The sequence below is a fragment of the Petaurus breviceps genome, unplaced genomic scaffold, assembly GCF_028583685.1.
Source record: "Petaurus breviceps papuanus isolate PSGF00001 unplaced genomic scaffold, PetGlider_PUasm1.0 138, whole genome shotgun sequence".
Classification (NCBI taxonomy): domain Eukaryota; kingdom Metazoa; phylum Chordata; class Mammalia; order Diprotodontia; family Petauridae; genus Petaurus; species Petaurus breviceps.
The window spans coordinates 11,398,309-11,419,821 of record NW_027185694.1 but is presented as its reverse complement, the minus strand read 5'-3'; the positions used below and the strand labels follow the sequence as shown (position 1 = coordinate 11,419,821).

Genomic DNA, 21,513 nt, shown 5'->3' with positions numbered 1-21,513 from the left:
TTTGTTCCATTCTTTGCATTCTTAATGTTTAAATGATACTCTTTTCTCCCTTTTTTTGGTATCACCAGCACTCCTCCTCCCCCCCTCCCAATCATAGCAAATGGACATAGTCAAGAAAAAAAATCTATATATCGACCATGTTTCATTCTGAACCTAGATCAACTAGCTCCTTGCCCAGTGCTCTTTTCACAGAAGCCACAATCAACTCTATCCCTTATTTTCAGCAGACCCAGTCATCTAGAAATGACATAAGGTGCAGAATTCAGTCAAAAAAGACATGTGTGATTTCTTATACTTACTGGAGGACCTGGTTCACCAGCTGGTCCATCTTCTCCAGGTGAACCAGGGGGTCCTATATATAATTCAGATCCTGGTTCTCCTGGAAGACCTGGTGATCCTGGTGGCCCAGGCGGTCCAGGAGGGCCCTGAAAAAAACAACAGAATAATAATAGAGAGTTGCTCCTCAGTCATTTCAGTCATGGCTGACTTTTTGTGACCCCATTTGGGTTTTTCATGGCAAATTTATTGAAGGAGTTTGGCATTTCCTTCTCCAGCTCATTTTACAGATAAGGAACTGAGACAAACAGGGTAAAGTGACTTGCCCAGGGTCACATAGCTAGTAAGTGTCTGAGGCCAGATTTGAACTCAGGAAGATAAGTCTTCTTGATTCCAAATCCAGTGCTCTATCCACTTTGCCACCTAGCTGTCCATATTAAAGGGCATTTAACAGTAAAAAAAAAAATCAACCCAAATCTTTAGGGAATGGAAAGCGTTGGTTAATTACATTTTAACTTTCATAAAGCCAGATTTTTTGTTTTAACTCTTGTCAGTGAAAATCTTTCTAACATGTAGTAGTCAACTACAAGGATGATTGAAGAACAGAGAAATAGGTGGAGTAGAAAAGGCAAAAAATTTGGAAGGTAGCCTTGTGCCCGAGAAGAGGAAAACTTTACATTATCAGCCCAGCAGCCAACTAAGCAGGCAGTGGGTGAGGATAGCTCTGGGATGTCAAGGAACTCCAGTCAGAAGCTGGGACTGGAGGAGAGTCAAAATCATAGAGAGAGATTTGAGAGTTATTTCTTAATTGAGGTGATCATTTAAATTCTAAGAGTTAATGAGGTAGCTCATGAAAAGAGAGGAAAAGAAGCAAAAGACTAAGCCTTGATGAAAACTCACATGGAGAATACAGAAGAAAGAGAAGAACAAGAGAATAGTAACAATAGTAATAATATAAAATAATATTCAATATTATTATATTGATGGTATATATAAAGTATATATTAGTGATAGTAATAGTAATAATAACAACAGTAAAAATAGCTACCATTTATAGAACACTTTAAGGTTTATAAAACATATTACAAATAGTATCTCATGTTATTCTCACAATAACATTCGGAGGTAGGTGCTATTTTTATCCCCATTTTGCAGATGAGGAAACTGAGGCAGATTGTAGTTAAGTGACTTGACCAGGGTCACACAGATAGCCTGAGGCCACATTTGAATTCATGTCTTCCTGATATCAGATACCTAGCTACCCTGAAAAATCAGAATAACTTATATTTCATGGATTTAGAGCTGCAAGAGATCTTGGCAGTCACTGAGTCCTCATTTGCAAAATGGGGAAGCTCACACGCAGGGAGGATAGGTGACTTGCCTATAGATATTAAGTGTCAGAGTAAGGATTAGAACCCAGGTCCTCTGAGGACAAATCCACTGTTCTTCCACTTCACTATGATAGATCCAATAAAGTTTCAATAAGGGAATAGGGTTAACATTGGCAAATGCTATAGGAGGCCAGGGAATATGAGACTTGGTCATGACCTGGAGATATCTATTACAAGAAAGTGGAGGAGAAGAAGCCAGGTTTTAAGAGAGTAGTAGAGAGAGTAGATCACGAAGAGAAATTTGTGAGAGGCGAGAAACAAAAATGCTGACAAGTAATTCATCCCATGGTTTTATCTTTCATATACTAATATTGCATACAGATTTTGTTTAGTAAATCCATATTTGTGTCCAACATACTTACTCTTAGCAATTCCCCACTGCCTTCAAAGTGAACAGAGCTGGAGTCAGAGTCAGAACCAGAGCCAGAACCAGAGCCAGAACCAGAGCCAAAGCCAGAACCATCAGTCTCCATTATACCCTGTGACCAAGAGAAAGCACTCTCAAAACCTGGTTTAAATAAGCCCTTGGTAAGGTTGATTATGTTTCTGAAAAGAACACTTTTGTCATTTCAATACTTAGAGAACTATCTAAAGAACAAACCAGAACTTTAACAAGAACTTATTGATATTTTAGTTAACAATAAAAAGTGTGAATCTGAAGCATGGAAAGGAATGCATCTCTTATTCAGTAACTATTTATTAAACACCTACTATGAACAAGTGTCTCTGGGATACCATGGGGATACATTGAATGATAAGATGTGGCCCCTACTCACACCTCCTCCTAAGAAAAACTGGAAACAATTTTGAATCAGAGTGCCTTCCCTTCACTGGTGTAAAACAAAATGATACATGATGTCACCTCCTAACAAGGTATATTGAGGAAGACTTCATGGAAGAGAAAGCATTTGAACTTGACTGAATAATTAAGTCACACAGCAGCAATCCCACTGGCTGTACTTCACTTTCCACAGAAGTCTTGGTTCCTCTTTCTATTCTCTTGCTTCTGCTTCTACTTGAGAGAAATGGTTATTTTGCTCTTATATTAATAATCAATTATTAAAATTGGGGAGACCCCAGTTTCTTTTCCCCTCAGTCCTATTTCCTTGTCTAATTTCTCAAGAACAGGACTGATGGAAGATAGGATTAACATTTTCCTCATTCTGGATATTGCTACTTCATCCAGCTAGCTCAGGCGTGATTGGAGGATATTGAGTCTTTGTTTGCTCTGAGGCTGGGGTTAGTCTGAGAATAGGGATTGTCTATCTGACCAAGAGTGAAATAATGTCACTTTCAGCTCCTCATTGGAGTGAGCTCACTTCTCTTTGTAAAGTCTACCTCTCATTAATTAACCATTTGATTACCACCCTTAGGAAGAGCTGTCTTACAAGGGCATATAAGCTATAAGCTTTGCTGCCATGATTGTCTTTGGCATTTGAGAGTTGACCTTTAATAAAAATGCTAGCATTATTAATAAAATGATTACATTACCCAGAAATCATGTCTCTTGAACTTTTGAAATGCCACACACTTGATTTGTCTAGTATCTTTTAATGGGGAACCTTGTTAATCTTAACACCATCTGGAAGTCTTAATACATTATTATTATTAATATATTATTTCCATGCTTCCTTCTTGTCCTCATGTAAGCACTTAATAAATACTCTATCTACTTATCTATCTACCATTTTTATTTCTTCCCTCAAATACTTTAATAAATTATTTTCCCTTATGGTAATCATAGTATCCTTTCTTTATTAGATGTTTTCTTCCCTCAAAGACTTTAATAAATTATTTTCTCTTATGATAAACATAGTATCCTTTCTTCATTAAATATTCCTGCTAAAGTGCTAATGATTTAGCCCTTTACTATGAATCCCATGAACAAGATTTCAAGAAGTAAAACAATTTACTGTTCCCAAGATATTATATATAATACACAAACATAGATATGTACAAATACATATGTATATACCTTTAGAAAAGTCTATTTCATTCTCAAAACATTTCTTTAGAAAAATTAAACAGATTTCAAAGATCTACAAATATATATGTTAGATCCAGCTACATATCTATGTATCTCTATTTCATATATACAATATATGATATGATTGATATAGTATTATGTAATATAATATCTAAAGTAGCTGTAGTTAGTCTTAAAGGCAGAGATATGGAGTTGATCAAGAAACTCTTCATTCTTCCAATCTTTTAGTTTCATAATAATTACTGTAGAATATAACATAGATAAGAACCTTACCAATGTTCCAGGAGGCCCAGATGGTCCAGGGGAACCTGGAAACCCAGGAAGACCTGGCTGCCCTTCACCAGGATCACCCTAAATGGAAAGAAAGTTAAGAGTTTAGATTTCTTCTACTTTCCCAGTCTCTCTTTCTCAGTTAGACATTCCATCCATCTTCAAAAAGTGATTAGTTGTATTTGAAATATTACAGATCCTCAGGCAAGGATCTCTCCTAAGTTTTGATTTCAATTCTGCCTACTTGACTGTCTTCCTTCAAACCTGGTACTGACCTTTATGATCACTAATTCTTCCAAATACTTATTAGAAAGAATAGAGAAAAGAAAATGGATAAAAACCATGAACCCAGAGTGCATTAGGGCTGTTCATAAGTGATAATATAGACTGAAAGGTGCTTTCATGGTGCTTCCTTAACTTCCCAACTCTTGCCCTATATAACTTTACTTCCCTCCCACACAGAAACACACAGACACACACACATCACTTTGTAATACGCCTTGGATTTCTACAAGTTGGAGATTCATTTGTGTTAACAAGCAAGAGTAGACAGGGAGGCCAAAAAAAAATAACAATGACAAACTTCGTGCATTAAAAAATTTTGGCCAGGGCTAATTATTTATTTATTTACTATTTGTTTGGCTAAATAGCTATTTATCAGAGAAAGGGAAAAGAAAGCTCTATTCCTTTTTTCTAGGGTGAAACCTTGACAAAGGCCATCTGAAAACCCAACTATATTAGAATCGTTCTTCTTTGTTCTCTGACACCAGCATGCTGAAGTCAGGCTAAGACCATTAGTTCAATACACTCAGCCACATTATAGATTAAGTAGGTTTTAGTGGGATAATCAGGCAGTCTGTTCACTACTTTTATCATTAGGGTCTGGAACATATTTTCCCCCATAGAAATGAAACTGCTACTTACAAACGAACTTTTGACAAAACTGGTTTGTATGCTGGGGACTCACTAAAGTTCCATGAGATGTGAGCTTTTGGCCCTTTGTTGTAAAGAAAGGACTACTCTATCCTGTATATGCACAATTGATTATTTGGTGCTAAATGCTGGACTTTACATTTTTGCCTGTTCAATTTTATCTTGTTGGTTTTACTTTTGGAGTGGTTTTTTTTTGTCCCATTTAATTATGACTGATGAAATTCATTTCATAGTGTCTGGTTTGTGGTTTTCAGGACCCTTCTAATTATGTGTATAAGAATATGTTTCTTAAAATTTTGTAACTGCAAGTATTATCTTTTTTCACTGGAGAATGTAAGTGAAATGATTTTACTTGTAAGAAAACATATGCATACATACATTTATATATTGACCATTGAGAACTTTCTCCCCTTGTCCCTTATTTGTTGGGATTTTAGTGTATCAGAAGTTTATTTCCATTCCTTCCTTTGATTCTATGAGAATGGCCTCTTTTACCTAGTTAGAAAAAAAGACCCTGGGTTTCTGGGCAAAAACAGAAACAATTGCTATTTATATTCACTCTGAGCAATCTGTGCCCAAGCAGTGACCCTGAGAACTTGGGCTGGGACCTATTGTTGGCCAAGCAATGACAGCCAGAGTGATTTGGGTTTAAGGCATGGTCATTAAGAAAGCGAGGTTTCAGTTATCAAAATTTACATTCCTTTGGGCTGAGGACCAGCAAGTAAGGGTATGATATCCTATGTAGATGGAGGGAATGAGAGGGAAGGGGCAGGGAAGGGAGGAGAAGGGGAATTAGGAATCTGGATGGAGCTGAATAAATTGATATTTTAAAAAGCTCAAGGCAATAAACTCAAAGCAACTTCATTTTTTAACACCAGTTCCACGTACATGTACCTTTTCTCCTTTAGAACCAGCCTGTCCTTTAGATCCTGGGAGCCCTCTTTCACCCTGAAATCAAATTGCTTTATTAAAACATTGAATTCAATCCAACTGAATGTTCATTAATCTCTGTAGTGCTCATTAGTAAGATAAGAGGGATAAAATTTCAGTTCTGGTCTTTGGGTAGAAGAAGGAGTAACTATCTCATTCCTCTAGAATGTCACCCTTAGGAGAATCAAAGTAATTAATTTACATGGAGGGCAAATCTGGGGGCAAGAAGGCAAAATAGCAACAACAGCTCCAAGTCATATTTTACTTTTGTATTTTATGATTTGCAAAACAATTTCTGCATTGTTATCCTGAGAAACAGACCATGCAAGAATTATTATCCCCATTTATGGCTGAGGAAATTGTCATTTAGGGTGGTGAAGAGGCTATCCTGAGGTCATCCATTAAGTGGAAAAGCAAGGATTCCCGAACTTCAGAAGCACAGTGTTACTGCTGAAAAGAGTGTTGCCTTTGGAATCAGAAGACCTGGTTCCAAACCTAACTCTATCTCTTACTACTTATGAAAATTGATCACATCACTCTCTCTTTGGATTTCAGATTTCCTCAGCTGTAAAAGGAAGAGCTTGGATTAGATGGTTTTTGAGGTCCCTTCCAGTTCTAAAGCTATCATCCTAGGATTTCAGGTGGCTAGAGCTCTGGATTTGAAATCAAGAAGACCTAAATTCAGTTTTTGCCTCAAATTCTTCCTAGCTAGGCTAAGTAAGTCACTTAACCTCGTTGAGCCTCAGTTTCCTCATCTGTAAAATGGGGATAAAAACATCATTTTCCTCACAAAGCTGTTGTGACACAACTCTATAAATCACTGGTTATTTATTGTCATTATTCTTTCTACCTTCAAATCCAACCTTTTTTGTACCATACCAAAAAAACCTCTCAATGTTCAATTTATTTATTTTTCATCTTAAACTCTCTAAGAGACCACTGTGGCTATGGAAAGAGTCTGTCAGTCAGTCAACTAGCATTTATTCAATTGTCTACTATGTGCCAGGCTTTGTGTTAAATACTGGCTTAGTAAACTTAAGTTCTAAGTACCTGCATTGCAGAAATCCCTGAAAATATAGCCAATGTATTTACACTGTCGTACAAATCCCATTATCGGTGGGAGCAGTAGCCATAACTGTTGTGGACGACAAATTATCAAGATTTGTTGAGGGGTTTTATTGAGAGGGTGCAATAGAATAGAAATTTATAGCTTGAGTTCAAAGGATTAATTAGGTCTGTAGTGAACTTCTTATTCCACAGGCCTGACTGGGCAGAGTGCAATGGAGGTTGAGTAACACAATTTTTGTTGTTTGGTTGTTTCAGTTGTGTCTGTCTCTCCATGACCCCATTTGGGGTTTTCTTGGCAAAGATACTGGAGGGGTTTGCCATTTCCTTCTCCAGCACACTTTACAGATGAGGAAATTGAGGCAAACAGGGTTAAGTGCCTTGCTTAGAGTCACATGGCTATTAAGTGTCTAAGGCTGAATTTGAGCTCAGGTCTTCCTGACTCCAGCTGGGTACTCTATCTACTGCATCACCTAGATGCCCTGATTAACAAATGCCTAACTTTAACAATTCTTTCCACAGTTACAGTATTTGGGGGTGGGATGGTGGGGGGAATATGATAGATGACTGGAAAAGGGACAAAATAAAATAGTAAAAGCCATTCCCATCTAAAGGCGTGTGTTGGACAAACCATTTAATCTTTGGACCTGAGTTTCCTCATCTGAAAATGAGGGTGCAGGGTGGTTAGGTGGCACAGTGAATAGAGCACCAGCCATGGAGTCAGGAGGATCTGAGTTCAAATCCAGCCTCAGACACTTAACACATACTAGCCGTGTGACCTTGGGCAAGTCACTAAACCCCAATCGCCTTGCCCTCCCCCCTCCAAAAAAAAAAGCAAAACAAAAATAGAAAATGAGAGTGCAGGAGATAGTCTCTTAAGTCCTTTTCCACTCTAAATCTATGATCCCATAAGAATATAATTCAGAAATATTGACTAATTATTATTACTGTTACAATTGCATGCTTTGGAGTGAAAAGTAAGCTTGTGTGCTTTCTTCAGTATATATCCATATAACAGAATCAAAACATTGCCATATATCCATAGAAAAGGCTCTTAGAGAAAGATGAATCCTGGATTAGCCGATGACCTAGCTAGTCATCCAAATAGGGCGTGTGGAACAATCAGATGCCCAGCACCTTTACTCACACAGATATGTCATTGACACCTGGCAGGAATACTTGAGGGTCTGGAGCAGAATAATGACCACTTCCCTGTGCTGATCGCCACTCTTCAATTCCTTCTATTCCTGAGCAGCCCTTGACATATCTCCCACACAATTCTTACCTGAAAATTTATAGCCTTAACCTCTGCAAATGGGCAATATTACAGCTGGGCATATTACAATGGGTAGTATTGCACTGACCATTGTTAGTTTTGTAAGTTTGTTATCTATATAGGTATACTGTTAATCTATCAAAAAGCCTTTATTTAGCACCTATGATATGCCAGCCACTGGGCTAGGTGAGGGCTGTACAAATATTCTTTTATCTTCACCAATTCCATTTTTATATCCACACCCTAAGTTATTTAAAGCTTCCTGTTGACTAAGCTAAATCCTTCAAGTTGGAGAGAATATCAGAAAAGTCCCAGACAATCCTATTCTGCTAGGAATTAAATGAAAATTTGGGTGTCAATAAAACTGGAACACAACACAGAATAAAGCAATATTTTTAGGTCCTTGCTTTACACTGATATTTATTCAGCTTGTAGAATCATAGAATATTGGAGTTTGTTATCTCAGAGACCATCTGATTTTACAGATGAAAAAACTTGAGGTAAATCAACTTTCCCAAGGTCAAGCAGCTAGATCTGTGGCAAAGACGAGACTAGATGCCAGGTCTCCTGATTGTAGACTTTGTGCCTTCCTCTCAAAATGATTATGCCCCCCTGAATTGCCTGAATTTCATATATTAGTAAATCCAAACATTTTAACAACTCTATTTTATTCATTCATCCCTTCATTAATTAATTATTTTTTTTTTGCGGGATAATCAAGGTAAAGGCTAGGACCTGAGATAAATGATTATTTTTTCTCATATTAATAACCAGTTGTTAAATTAAGTTTTTCCCTTCCTTTTTCCTCATTCAGAAACCAACACGTGTAGGTTATTCAGTCAATCTCTGAAGGACATTGCTGATGGATGAGAGTGCCCAAATCCTTGGATTGCATGCTTTTTGATCTTGGGTGGGGCCTCATCCAACTAGAAGAGTTTACAAAGAGAATTTTGTTCTTACCCCACCATTGTTCATTGTTCATAGACCGAGTAGAAATAGATAGATGCCTTTGTTCAGATAGAAGGTAGCTAAGCCTCATCATGTCCTTAGCCGGAGGAGCTGAAGGCTTTCAGTCCAGCTCCTTGTCCATGCACTTCAACCAATGAAAGTTGATTTCCACCTTCAGATACATCCCTTTTTCCAAAGACTTTTTAAGTATTCAATGTTCCCCAAGTTTGTCTTTGGTTTATGAGAGAAAACTCCCTCATTATTTGCTAGCCATAATTAATAAACAGATTATCAATTACCCAGAAATTACGTCTCTTGGACTTTTCAATTGTCACAGACCATACCTCATGATTCTGGAAGACCATACCTTGGTTTTCTTCTTTTGTAATTTAAAGGATTTGGTTCTAAAAACTGTCTTTGTGCTTCCATTACTGGAAATGTTAATAATAAATATAACTGACTTAGATATGTATATATATATACACATACATACATGCTCTCATTTGAGTGTCACCACAATCCTGTAAAATAGGTACTATGGTTATTATGAAGCTCATTTTTCAAAGGAAGAAACCCAGGATTAGAGAGGGTAGTTGACTTGTCCACAGTCACCAATGGAAGGGGGTTACTTGTTTTGCCATGTTTAGAGATTATATTCCTTACTCTCAAAAAACAGCAACAAAAAGTGTCTTTGAATTAGACCTTTACTTCTCAACCACAGAAAGTACACTATTCTTTCTGAGTGTTTGTAAGCATGATATGATGTGATGTGGACTCCAGCAGCCTGGCATTTGCCTTATAGCATTCTCCTGATCATGAGGAAGTCTGGCCCTTGTAGCTTAGATTGATCTCTAACCAGTCACTTAGCCAATAAACATTTATTAAGTACCTACAATGTGCTGGGCCCTCTGCCAAGTACTGGGGAAACAAAGAAAGGTAAAAGATAATCCCTGATCTCAAGGTGCTCACAGTCTAATTGGGGAGACAAAAGGCAAACAAATATGTACAACTGAGATATAAACAGGACAAATGGGAGATAATCAACAGAGGGCACTGACATTAAGGGGGATAGGGAAAAGGCTTCTTATAGAAGGGCATTTTCCCTGGGTCTTTGGTTTTAGATTTAAGAAATTTTAAACTTAAATACTAAAATTTAAATACAAAATAAGAAAAGAAAAAAAAGGATTGCCATGTGCACAGTAGATCATGAGAGGATTCAAAATACAAAGCAATACATTTCCATTTCAAGAAAGCCTATATAATAAATATTACACACTGTATTTGGAGATGACCATCTTTTCTTTACTTTCTTGTAGGTTTTCTTTTGTTTTCTGCTGTACACTTTTTACTTTGTTCTTTCTCCCCCCTCCTTCCTCCCCTAAGAAGGCTACAATTAAGCACAGCTATACATATACATATATATGTCTGTATACATGCATATGCATATATACACAGAAACATATGCACATATGTATACACACTTACATACATATACATGGATATCTATAATCATACACATATGTGTTCATATGCATCTATGTAAGACTATACTATGCTTGTTTGTCTTCTGTTTCTCTTAAGGTGGATAACATCTTTCTTCATTGGTCCAAGTCTTTCCATATTTTTCTAAATCTACCAAATCATAGTTTCCTATACCACAGCAATATCCCAGCTTTATGCTGTCTAGTTATTTTAAGCAGTCTAAAACAATATTGATTAATATGGCTGACATATAATATAGTTTCCCAATTTTTCTCTTTTGATTAAAACTATTTTAGCTTTAACTTTGTCTGAGAGCATGATTACTACCCCAACTTTCTCCCCTTAATAAATTCTGCTCCTGATCTTTATGTTGTTTGTGTATAGCTCTTACTTCCTATCCCTTCTAAGTCCTTTTTTTTTTTTTTGCTTTTTGGAGGGGGAAGGCAGGGCAATTGGGGTTAAGTGACTTGCCCAAGGTCACACGGTGTAATGGGAATGTAAATTTTAAAGATCTTCCCTGCCCCTAGGCTAAAGTGCACCTACCCAATTACTAATTACTAACAATCTTAGACATACAATTGGGGTGGGAGGCTTGTTTTTCAGTAGATACTTTTTGATTGGCCAGTGGGTCCAAAAGGTTGTTACATTCTCTGAGCCAGGAGAAGGCTATATAAGCCCTGGTGTGTAGCTTTGTTTTGGGGCTCACTTTGAGAAGTGTTCTGTGATTTGATATGGATTCTGGGAAGCCGTTGTCCTGAGCCCCCCGGCTTTGAAAAAACCCAGATGTTGAAACCCAGATGTTGACTGGGTATGGATGTAATGGTTGGACAGTTTGAAATCTGTCTACTAGATCTACTAGATAATTCTGTCTGTGTACTTTGAAGTTCGGGGTGCTGACCTTTTCCCCTGAACAAGGTAAACGATATATGTCTGACTGATTAAAGTAAGCTTGTTAACCCATTTTGAGTTGCTTCCCTTTATCAAAGCAGATTCAAGAACCTGTATTGGAAGCAAACCCTGAGGACGCTTTGGGGTGCTTGCTGCTACACATGGCTAGCATTACATGTCTGAGGCTAGATCTTTGAACTCAGGTCCTGCTGACTCAAGAGTCAGTGTTCTGTTCACTGCACCACCTAGTCACCCCCTAACTCCTCTATTTTAACCTCCTACTTTTCCCTCCTACTACTTAACCTAGCTCCCCACCAAATATTCCTCCATCATCCTCTCTCCCACCCTAAAATCCCTCCCTTATCTTCTTCTCTCTCCATCCCCTTCACCTTTTATTTCTTTTTGAATTTAGAAGATTTTTATGTCTTTCTATATATACATATTGTTCCCTTTTTAACCCATGCCTGATGAGAGTAGAGTTCCTGAACTACCAGCGCTCCTCACCCATCTAATTCCTCTGTATCAGTTCTTCCTTTTGCACATCATTTGTATAGGACAATTACTCTTTTTACCTTTTCCTAAAGGGTTTATTTTTTAGTATAATATCATACTCAGCTCTACCCCAATCTTTCTTTCAAACTACCCAATTACTAATAACAATCTTAGACATACAATTGGCATTTCCTCATATAAAAAGTAAACAGTCTATCTTTATTGAGTCCCGTGTAGTCTCTTGTCTTTGATGTTTACCTTATATTTCTCTGGGATCTTGTATGTTAAATTTTCTATTGATTTCAGGGTTTTTTGCAACAAAATCCTGAAATTTGGACAAGTCATTGGATGTCCATTTTTTTTTCAATTCGGGATTATGCTTAACTTTGCTGGGTATGATATTTTTGGCCTCAACCCTAGTTCTTTTCCTCTTCAATATATAATATTCTAAGACCTGCAGTCCTTTAGTGTAGCTGCTGCCAGGTCTTTTGTGTTCCTAATTGTTACTGCCATATTGGAATTGGTTTTTTCCTTGTTGCTCATAATAAATTCTCCTTGAGCTGGGGTTTTCAGAATCTAGATGATATTCCTGTAGGTTTTCCTCAAAGGATCTCTTTCAGGTGGTGATTAGTGGATTTTTTTTCTATTTTTACTTTTCCCCCTTGTTCTAACACTTCAGGACAATTTTCTGTAATTATTTCTTCTATTGTTGTAGCAAGACTCTTTTTTTAATCATAGATTTCAGTATTCTGATCATTCTTATATTTTCTCTTCTTGATCTGTTCTCCATATCAGTCATTTTTCTTATGAGATGTTCTACTTCTCTTCTATTTTTTCATTCTTAATATTTTGTTTTGTTATTTCTTTGTCTCTTATAACTTCATTGGCTTCCCCTTGCCCAAATTTAATTTTATTTTCTTTAATTATTTATTTTTAGTTTTAATTAATTAATTTTTAGCTTTAGTTTTCAACATTCATTTCCATAAGATTTTGAGTCACAATTTTTTCTCCCTGTCTTTCCCCTACCCCCTGCCCCAAAAGAGCAAGCCTATTGATTACCCTCCCCCATTCTGTTCTCTCTTATATCATCCCCCTAACTTTCTAGTAGGGCAAGATGGATTTCTATACCCCAGTGCCTGTATATCTTACTTCCCAGTTGCATGTAAAAAACAATTTTTTTAAACATTTGTTTTTAAAACTCTAAGTTCCAGATTTTTTCCCTCCTCACCCACCCCCATTGGGAAGATAGACAATTCAATATAGGTTGTACATGTGTAGTTACCCAAATTATTTCCATAGTAGTTATAATGTGAAAGACTAACTATATTTCCCTCCATCCTATCCTGCCCCCCCCACTTATTCTATTTTCTCCTTTGACCCTATCCCTTTTCAAAAATGTTTGCTTCTAACTACACTCTCCCCCAATTTGCCCTCCCCTGTATCATCCCCCCCTTATCTGCTACCCCACTATTTTCTTGTAGGGTAAGATACCCAATTGATTGTGAATGTTATTCCCTCCTTAAGCCAAATTCAAAGAGAGTGAGGTTGACTCATTCCCTTTCACCTTCCTGCTCTTCCCCTCCATTGTTTTTTTCTTGCCTCTTTTATATGAGATAATTCACCCTAATCTATCTCTCCCTTTCTCCTTCTCCCAATAAATTCCTCTCTCTCATCTCTTAATTTTATTTTTTAGGTATCATCCCTTCATATTCAACTCATCCTGTGCCCTCTGTCTATGTATACATGGGCATACATATGCCCACACTCACACACACATATATTTTTATGCACATATACCTTCCTATATATGCATATATGAATGTATACATACATACATACACACACATATGTATATATACACACATATATATTCCCTTCAACTATCCTCATACTGAGAAAAGTCTTATGAGTTACAATTATCATTTTTCCATGTAGGAATGTAAATAGTTCAAATTTACTAAGTTGAATTATGATAATGATTTCTTTTTCCTGTTTACCTTCTCATGCTTCTATTACTTCTTGTATTTGAAAGTTAAATTTTCTGTTCAGCTCTGGTTTTTTCATCAAGAATGCTTGAAAGTTCTCTATTTCATTGAATTTCCATATTTTCCCCTGAAGCATTATACTAAGTTTTGTGGGTATGTAATTCTTGGTTTTAATCCTAGCTCCTTTGACCTCTGGAATATCATATTCCAAGCCCTTCAATCCCTTATTGCAGAAGCTGCTAGGTCTTGTGTTATCTTGATTGTGTTTCCACAATACTCAAATTGTTTCTTTCTGACTGCTTGTAGTATTTTCTCCTTGACCTGGGAACTCTGGAATTTGGCTATAATATTCCTAGGAGTTTTCTTTTTTGGGATATTTTTCAAGAGGTGATTGGTAAATTCTTTCAATGTCTATTTTTCCATCTGGTTCTAGAATATCAGGGCAATTTTACTTGATAATTTCTTGAACGATGGTGTCTAGGCTCTTTTCTTGATCATGGCTTTCAGGTAGTCCAATAATTTTTAAATTATCTCTCCTGGATCTATTTTCCAGGTCAGTGGTTTTTCCAATGATATATTTCACATTGCCTTCTATTTTTTCATTTGTTTGGATCTGTTTTATAGTATCTTGATTTCCCATAAAGTCATTAGCTTTCAATTGCTCCAATCTAATTTTGAAGGAATTATTCTCTTCAGTGAGTTTTTGACTCCTTTTCCATCTGGAAAATTCAGCCTTTTAAGGCATTCTTCTCCTCACCAGCTTTTTGGGCCTCTTTTGCCATTTGAGTTAGTCTATTTTTAAGATGTTATTTTCTTCAGTGTATTTTTGGGTCTCTTTTTAGCAAGTTGTTGACTTGCTTTTCATGATTTTCTTGCATCATTCTCATTTCTCTTCACAATTTTTCCTCTACTTCTCTTACTTGATTTTCAAAATCCTTCTTGTGCTCTTCCATGGCCTATAACAGTTCATATTTTTCTTGGAGACTTTTGATACAGGAGTTCTGACTTCACTGTCTTCCTCCTGCTCCATGCCTTGATCCCTTTTGTCCTCAAAAAAGGATTCTATGATCTGTTTGTGCTTCGTCTGCTTGCTCATATTGTCAGCCAATTACTTGACTTTTGTGCTCTTTGCCCGGTAGAACTCTGCTTCCAGAATGGAGAGAGCTTTGTCCCAAATTGCTGGGGTTTTCGCAGCTGCCAGAGCTATTAGATGGGTGCCCTCTCTTCAGCCCCCACATGCTCTGACTCACTGGTCACATACCCCAGGACCACCACCCAAGACCACAATCCTGATCCAAGCAGGTTAAAGCAAGAGAGTTTACCCTCTGAATCATCACTTGGTTCTCCTAAAATCTGGAGGCCAGAAACTCCTAAAGCAGCCATGTGGCAAAGCTGCTGTGCCTCCACCACTTCTGTCCCCAGGGGCAGGGGCCAGACCACACTTTTTTGTCCCCTTCCCCCTTCTTCCAGCAGAGTTCCACACTGACCTTTTACTTTGTCTTTGGTGTTTATGGGTTGAGAAGTCTGGAAACCACCACAGCTGCTGGTGATTCATACTCCTGAAGTCTGCTCTGGCCATTGCTAGTGGGGGCCATCCTGGGGCTGGAACCACATGGCTCACATGAGATTGTGCTTGGCTCCCAGCTCAGTGGGATAGACCCTTCCTGTCAGCCTGTCAGGCTGCCTTTAGCAGGAGATTTGTTTCTCTGTCTCTTTGTGGGTTCTGTAGCTCTAAAGTTTGTTTAGAGTCATTTTTTTACATGTATTTGAAGTGATTGGAGCAGGAGCTCTCTCCAAGTTTGTGCTTCTACCCCAATTCTAATTTTCAAGGAGCTGTTTATTTCCTTAAGATTCTGTATCTCCTTTTTTAGTTGGTTGACTTTCTTTTTATAATCTTGGTTTTCTTGAATTGTTCTTTTTAAAAAAAAAAGTCTTCCCTCAATATCCCTCATTTGATTTGTAAAGTCTTTTAAAAGTTCTTCTATGGATTGTTTTTGCACTGGTGACCATTATATGCTACCCTCTGGGGTAGGAGAGATTTTTTTTGGCTTCAATTTACTCCTCTGAAGATGAACTCTAGTCTTTTCTATTCCCATAGCAACTTTTTATGCTTGGGTTCTTTCTCATTTTTTAATAGTAGCTTATTTATTGTGATTACCTCTAATTCTGGGGTATTGGGGCTGGTGTCTCTGGCCTCAGATCTTCCTTCAGTTCTCCCCTCTGGCCTGGAACTAAAACCAAGAACCCTGCCCTCATGTAAGTACCCATAGCCAGCTGCATCCCCACCCCACTACTTCTGCATTCACCAGGTAACCTCTTCTCAGCAGCACAGTTGGGTCTGGTGTCTTTTATCAGCAGAGGTTCCCTCAATCTTCCACTGCTCAGACACTCTACTCTCCTCACTGTCTGGGAGGTGAAAATACCTGTAGCTAGGGCCAGGATACCTCCCAACCCTGCTAGCCCCATGGCTTGCTGCTTGCTGTTTCCGTGGAACTAGCCTGCAGGCATTACACTTCATGGGGACCAGATGTTGTTATCCTCCCAGGAGCACCACTGTTCTGCCCCAACTCTTGTCTATTTTTACTATTCTACATTTGTCCTGAGGCACTATTTTGTCTTATTTGTGGAGAAAATCTAGAGAGCTGGGAATTTTTTGACCTACTCTACTATCTTCCCTGAATCCTCTTCTTTCCCTTCCTTGGTCTGGAAGAAAGTCAGGGAAGCAGGAGACAGAGATACAGAGAAAATTCCAGGCATGGAAGACAGCAATTAAAAATGCCAGAGGAGGAGATGGAATGTCTTGGGGAAAAGAACAGAAAGGGGGCAGGGTCCCTTGATTGTAGAGAATTTTTTTTTGGGGGGGGGTGGAATTACAGTGTAAGAACACTGGAAAAATTAGGGGCTTATGAAAGTCTTCGAGTGACAAAGAGAGGATTTTATATTTAATCCTGCAGGTGATAGGGAGCCATTGGAGTTTATTGAGTAGGGGGATTGGGTACATAGTCAGACCTGCTTTTTAAAATCATCTTTAAAATTTTGGCAGGTTAGTGGAGAATGACTGGAGTGGAGAGAAACTTGTGGCAGTGACCTGAAGGTTATTGCAATAGGCAAGAGATAATGAGGGCTTGCACCAGAATGATAGCAGTATCAGAGGAGACAGGAGAATTACCAGAAAGATGTTATGAAGGTAAAATTGAGAGGCCTTAGCAACAGACAGGACACAGGGAATGAGAAGGAGTGAGGAGCTGAGGATGGCAACCAGGTTTTGAGCCTGGGTACCTGGGAGGCTGGTGGTACCCTTGACAATAACAGGGAAGTTAGGAAAAGGGGAAGATTTGGGGGAAAAGATAAGTTCTCTTTTAAACATGTTGAATCTAAAAGACATCCAGTTCAAGATTCCATGTTCTTCAAATTGTTTTTTCCCATTAAAACTGTTTTTTGTTTCCATTAATCAAAGTAAGACCCTCTTGGGCCTTACATTCTCACTTCCCAAATAGCCCACCCTTACCTCCTCCCCCACCCTTTTCCCTGGCTTGTAACAAAGAAGCATAGTTGAGCAACACAGATCAATACATGTTGGGCCTGAATTTCTGTCCTCCCCACCCTATGTCATTTTTTACTGATTCCTGTATCTTACATTCAAGATATAAATCTTCTATGTTTGAGGCAGCGTTCGGTCATTTTACATACACCAAAGGGAAAGAATCAGTTGGATAAGAAAGGTTTTGAATAGAAATTGAGTTACAGAAAGAGCAACGTTTGAATTTGTATGCATTCTTAAGCAATTGAAGTTTCTCCATACATTCATTCTCACTGATACCTTGACCTTAAAAGCTATCTATCAGCCTTTTCATTAGCCCATTCAAAGCACTTCAGCAACCCAACAGACAATATGTCCTTGCAAATTAAAGTTTTTCATTACTGCTGGAGGTAATTTGCCTGCTAACAGGATTAGATTTTGGTTACTATAAAATCCTTTTATGGTGCTTGACACACAAGAGGGTTGAGAACCTAATATTACAACAAAATTGCTTGGCAAAAATATAACCTTGGGTACGTCAAAAAGTGGAAGAAAGTAATCTAACACATAAAAAGCATTATTAAATAGCTATACATGCTTCCTTTACTACTTTTACATAATTGAAATGCAATTATTTTAAAAATAAAAGTTTAATGTATTTCAAAGAAATGTTCCCATAAGCTATAGCTTTCACATTGCTTTTAGTCAATGACACAGCAACACAGGTTGAGAAAGAATAGTGCTCAAACTAAAAAGAAGCTTTTTTTTCTTATACACTTTTTAAAAATCTGAAATTTGTCTTAGGAAATAGAATGAATGAGTGGTATAACATCAGGGTCCATGAACAGAATGTGTTTTATGAAGAATTTGTTTAGGAGGACTAAATCTTTGATTTCGTCATTATGGGGAGCTCCCTCCTGTTGAGGAACTTCTTTATAACTGCTGTTCTTGGGGCGGCTAGGTGGTGCAGTGAATAGAGCACCGGCCCTGGAGTTAGGAGAACCTGAGTTCAAATCCAGCCTCAGACACTTGACATACTTACTAGCTGTGTGACTTTGGGCAAGTCACTTAACACCAAATGCCCTCCAAAAAGCAAAAACAAAACTGCAACTCTGTATCTTCTGTGTGATTATAACCTTACATACAGAGTTGTCTACAGTAGTGAAAAGTGAAGTGACTTGCCAGGTTCACAGAGCCAGCAAGTGTCTGAGGTAGGACTCAAATTCAGATCTTCCTAACTCAGAGGCCATTTCTATCTCCTGTGTCAGAATATTGAGAGGGAAATGGTTTAGGTTTTTTTTTTTTTTAAGGATTCCTTTTGGTAAATTTTAAAAAATAGAATCCCATTAGTTGATTCATAAATTTAAGTAAAATATCCTCCTAAATAAGCATAAATGGACACCTGTGTGTGTGTGTGTGTGTTTTAACAGGTATGTCCTAAAAGGAAATGTCAGGTAGAAGAGAGATTATAACACTTAAAGGAAAAAAATCTCTAGTTTTTTCTCCTAGCTGTGACCTAGCTATTTAAAAGGTGTCTAGATTTTAGTTCTGTCTATGTACCTCAGGGAGAAGAATGCAGTCAAACAGGAAGCTGTGAATAGAAACAGAGGCTGTCTGTCACTTGTATTTCTTCCTTTCTCTGGTTTTTGTCACCATGAATAAAGCACACTTACCTAGTGGGACCATGGTTCCCAAACCTCCCTACTTAGGACACAAAGGCAATACTGTAGAAAGATACAAGAGAACAAGATTGCAACAAATCATTCCCAAATAAACAGGAACATGGCCATATCAAGGAGCCACTGGTACCTCTTCAATTGGATTGTCATTAACCATGTGGTTGGTCTATTGGGTCTTTGCATTTGAGTTTCCTTTTATTTCTGTAGTTACAAGAAGACGCTCCATTTCTCCGCTCCAAGACATTTTCTCTGACTGTTACAATTGCAAGGGCTCCCAAAATGTTTACTGTTCCCTTGTTAATGAAGGACTCAGATTTTCAAAGCTAACTACTGGTAGGACTTTTTTCTTTCCTCTAAAGATACTCAAATATAGAATGGTAATGTCACTCATTCACTGCCTCAATCTGTTCATTAGAAAAATAGTTACTGAATTCCTTTCATGTGTGTAATAGTGTCCCCTGACTCCTACCCTTGGGGCATGTTCAGCTAGCATGACCCAAAGAGGACTACACAAACCTGCTATTTATAAAGTACATAATGAAAGTAAATAGTATTAAGTAACAAAATAGACATAATTTATACTGGCAGTAGACCTTTGAATAAATGATTCTTGAGGGATCCACCAACTTCAAGATTCTTGAGTCTATGAATTCATATTTATTTAGACAAACCACCATTCTGTTGTAGGCCCTCATAACTTTATGTCTGGACTATTTCCATTGCCTGATGATGGATCTGCCTGCCTCAAGTCTCTCCCCACTCCAATCTATCCTCCATTTAGCCATTAATGTAATTTCCTTAAAGTTCAGGTCAAAGCATGAAGCCCCCTACTCAGTAAACTCCAGGGGTTCCCTAAAGCCTTCAGAATCAAATACAAAATCTGCTTGATGGTCAAAGTCCTTCATAACCTGACCCCCTCTTTTCAGTCTTCTTACACTTTACTCCCCATGACATATTCTTTGATCCAGTGACATTGGTCTCTGCTGTTCCACCAATAAGACACTCCATTTCTCCACTTGGAGACATTTTCTCTGGCTGTGGTCCATGACTGGAGTTCTCTCCCTTTCTCATTTCTGCCCCTTGGCTTTTCTGCTTCTGTTAAGTCCTGACTAAAATCTATTCTCCTACTGGAAGCCTTCCCCAAACCGTCTTAATTCCAGGGCTTCCCTTTTGTTAATTATTTCCTAATTATCCCGGATACAGCTTGTTTGTATATATTTGTTTCCTTGTTGTCTTCCCTATTAAACGGTGGGCTCCTCGAAGGCAAGGACTGTCTTCTGCTTCTTCTTGTATCCACAGCACTTAGCACAGTGACTGGCACGTAGTAGGCATTTAATAAATGTTTATTTCTTGATTGAATGATTGATTGTTATATGTCTCAAAATATAGCTGACTGCATTTTCTTTCCTAAGATGAAGATAATCAACTTTAAAAGACTGGGCAATTCTTACAGTCTTCCTATAACCTTTGTCTATCACACACAGATAGACACAGACATAGACACCCATGCAGCACAGCTAAGTGGCACAGTGGATAGAGTACCAGGCTTGGATTCAGGAAGACTCGTCTTCCTGAGTTTAAATCTCACCTCAGACATTTACTAGCTACATAACCCTGGGTAAGTCACTTAACCCTGTTTACCTCAGTTTCCTTATCTGTAAAATGACCTGGAAAAGAAAATAGCTAACCACTCCAGTATCTTTGCCAAGAAAATCCCATAGTCATGAAGAGACCAAACTGAAACATGGAGATATGACTGAAACAACTGAACAATACTCTCTCTCCCCTCCCCCCACAAATATGTATTATGTGTGTGTGTATATATATATATATATATTATATGGTGTTGCTCTATATAACACATATATGTATCTATACACACATATATCTATATATGTACACACATCTTTATATATCTATTATATATATATGTACACATATATATAGAGACAGACAGACAGACAGACACAGAGAGAAAAGAAGCACACACTTTTTTTTGGTAAACATTATTCTAGCCAAAGGAAGTATTTAGTGTCCCTTACCAACATGTCACCACTTTCAGGTTGTACTGTTGGCACAGGTTGACTTGGACCATAAGTTGGAAGGTTGTTTTCATCTTCTTTTCCAGGAGATCTGGTAGGTGCTTGTGTTCCCATCAAACCTTCTTCATCTGTTGTGTCCTGAAAAAAAAAGTAATTGCTATCACTTATCCTCCTTAGTGTCCTGCCACACTATGGATGCAAGTCATGGAATACCAAAATCTGTGAAGAATTCAAGTTAGGGGTTACAAACAAAGAACTACAAAGGAGAAGTAACATAAAGTATGCCATCAGAAAGGTTTGGGGAGAGAGAGAGAGAGAGAGAGAGAGAGAGAGAGAGAGAGAGAGAGAG

At 37.9% G+C, this 21,513-nt stretch overlaps 1 protein-coding gene across 2 annotated transcripts in view; it reads right to left on the bottom strand.

The window, feature by feature from the left end:
- COL15A1 (collagen type XV alpha 1 chain) overlaps positions 1-21,513 on the bottom strand; it is a 197,300-nt gene that overhangs the window by 92,546 nt on the left and 83,241 nt on the right. Inside the window, exons 8-12 of one of the 2 annotated variants that reach the window (XM_069105698.1) lie at positions 21,165-21,302; positions 5,752-5,805; positions 3,928-4,005; positions 2,030-2,146; positions 300-425 (exon numbers count right to left, since the gene is read on the bottom strand). In XM_069105698.1, the coding sequence (XP_068961799.1) occupies positions 300-425; positions 2,030-2,146; positions 3,928-4,005; positions 5,752-5,805; positions 21,165-21,302 (513 nt within the window). The remainder of the gene's footprint in view (positions 1-299; positions 426-2,029; positions 2,147-3,927; positions 4,006-5,751; positions 5,806-21,164; positions 21,303-21,513) is intronic. The other variant, XM_069105700.1, reaches the window with a different exon arrangement.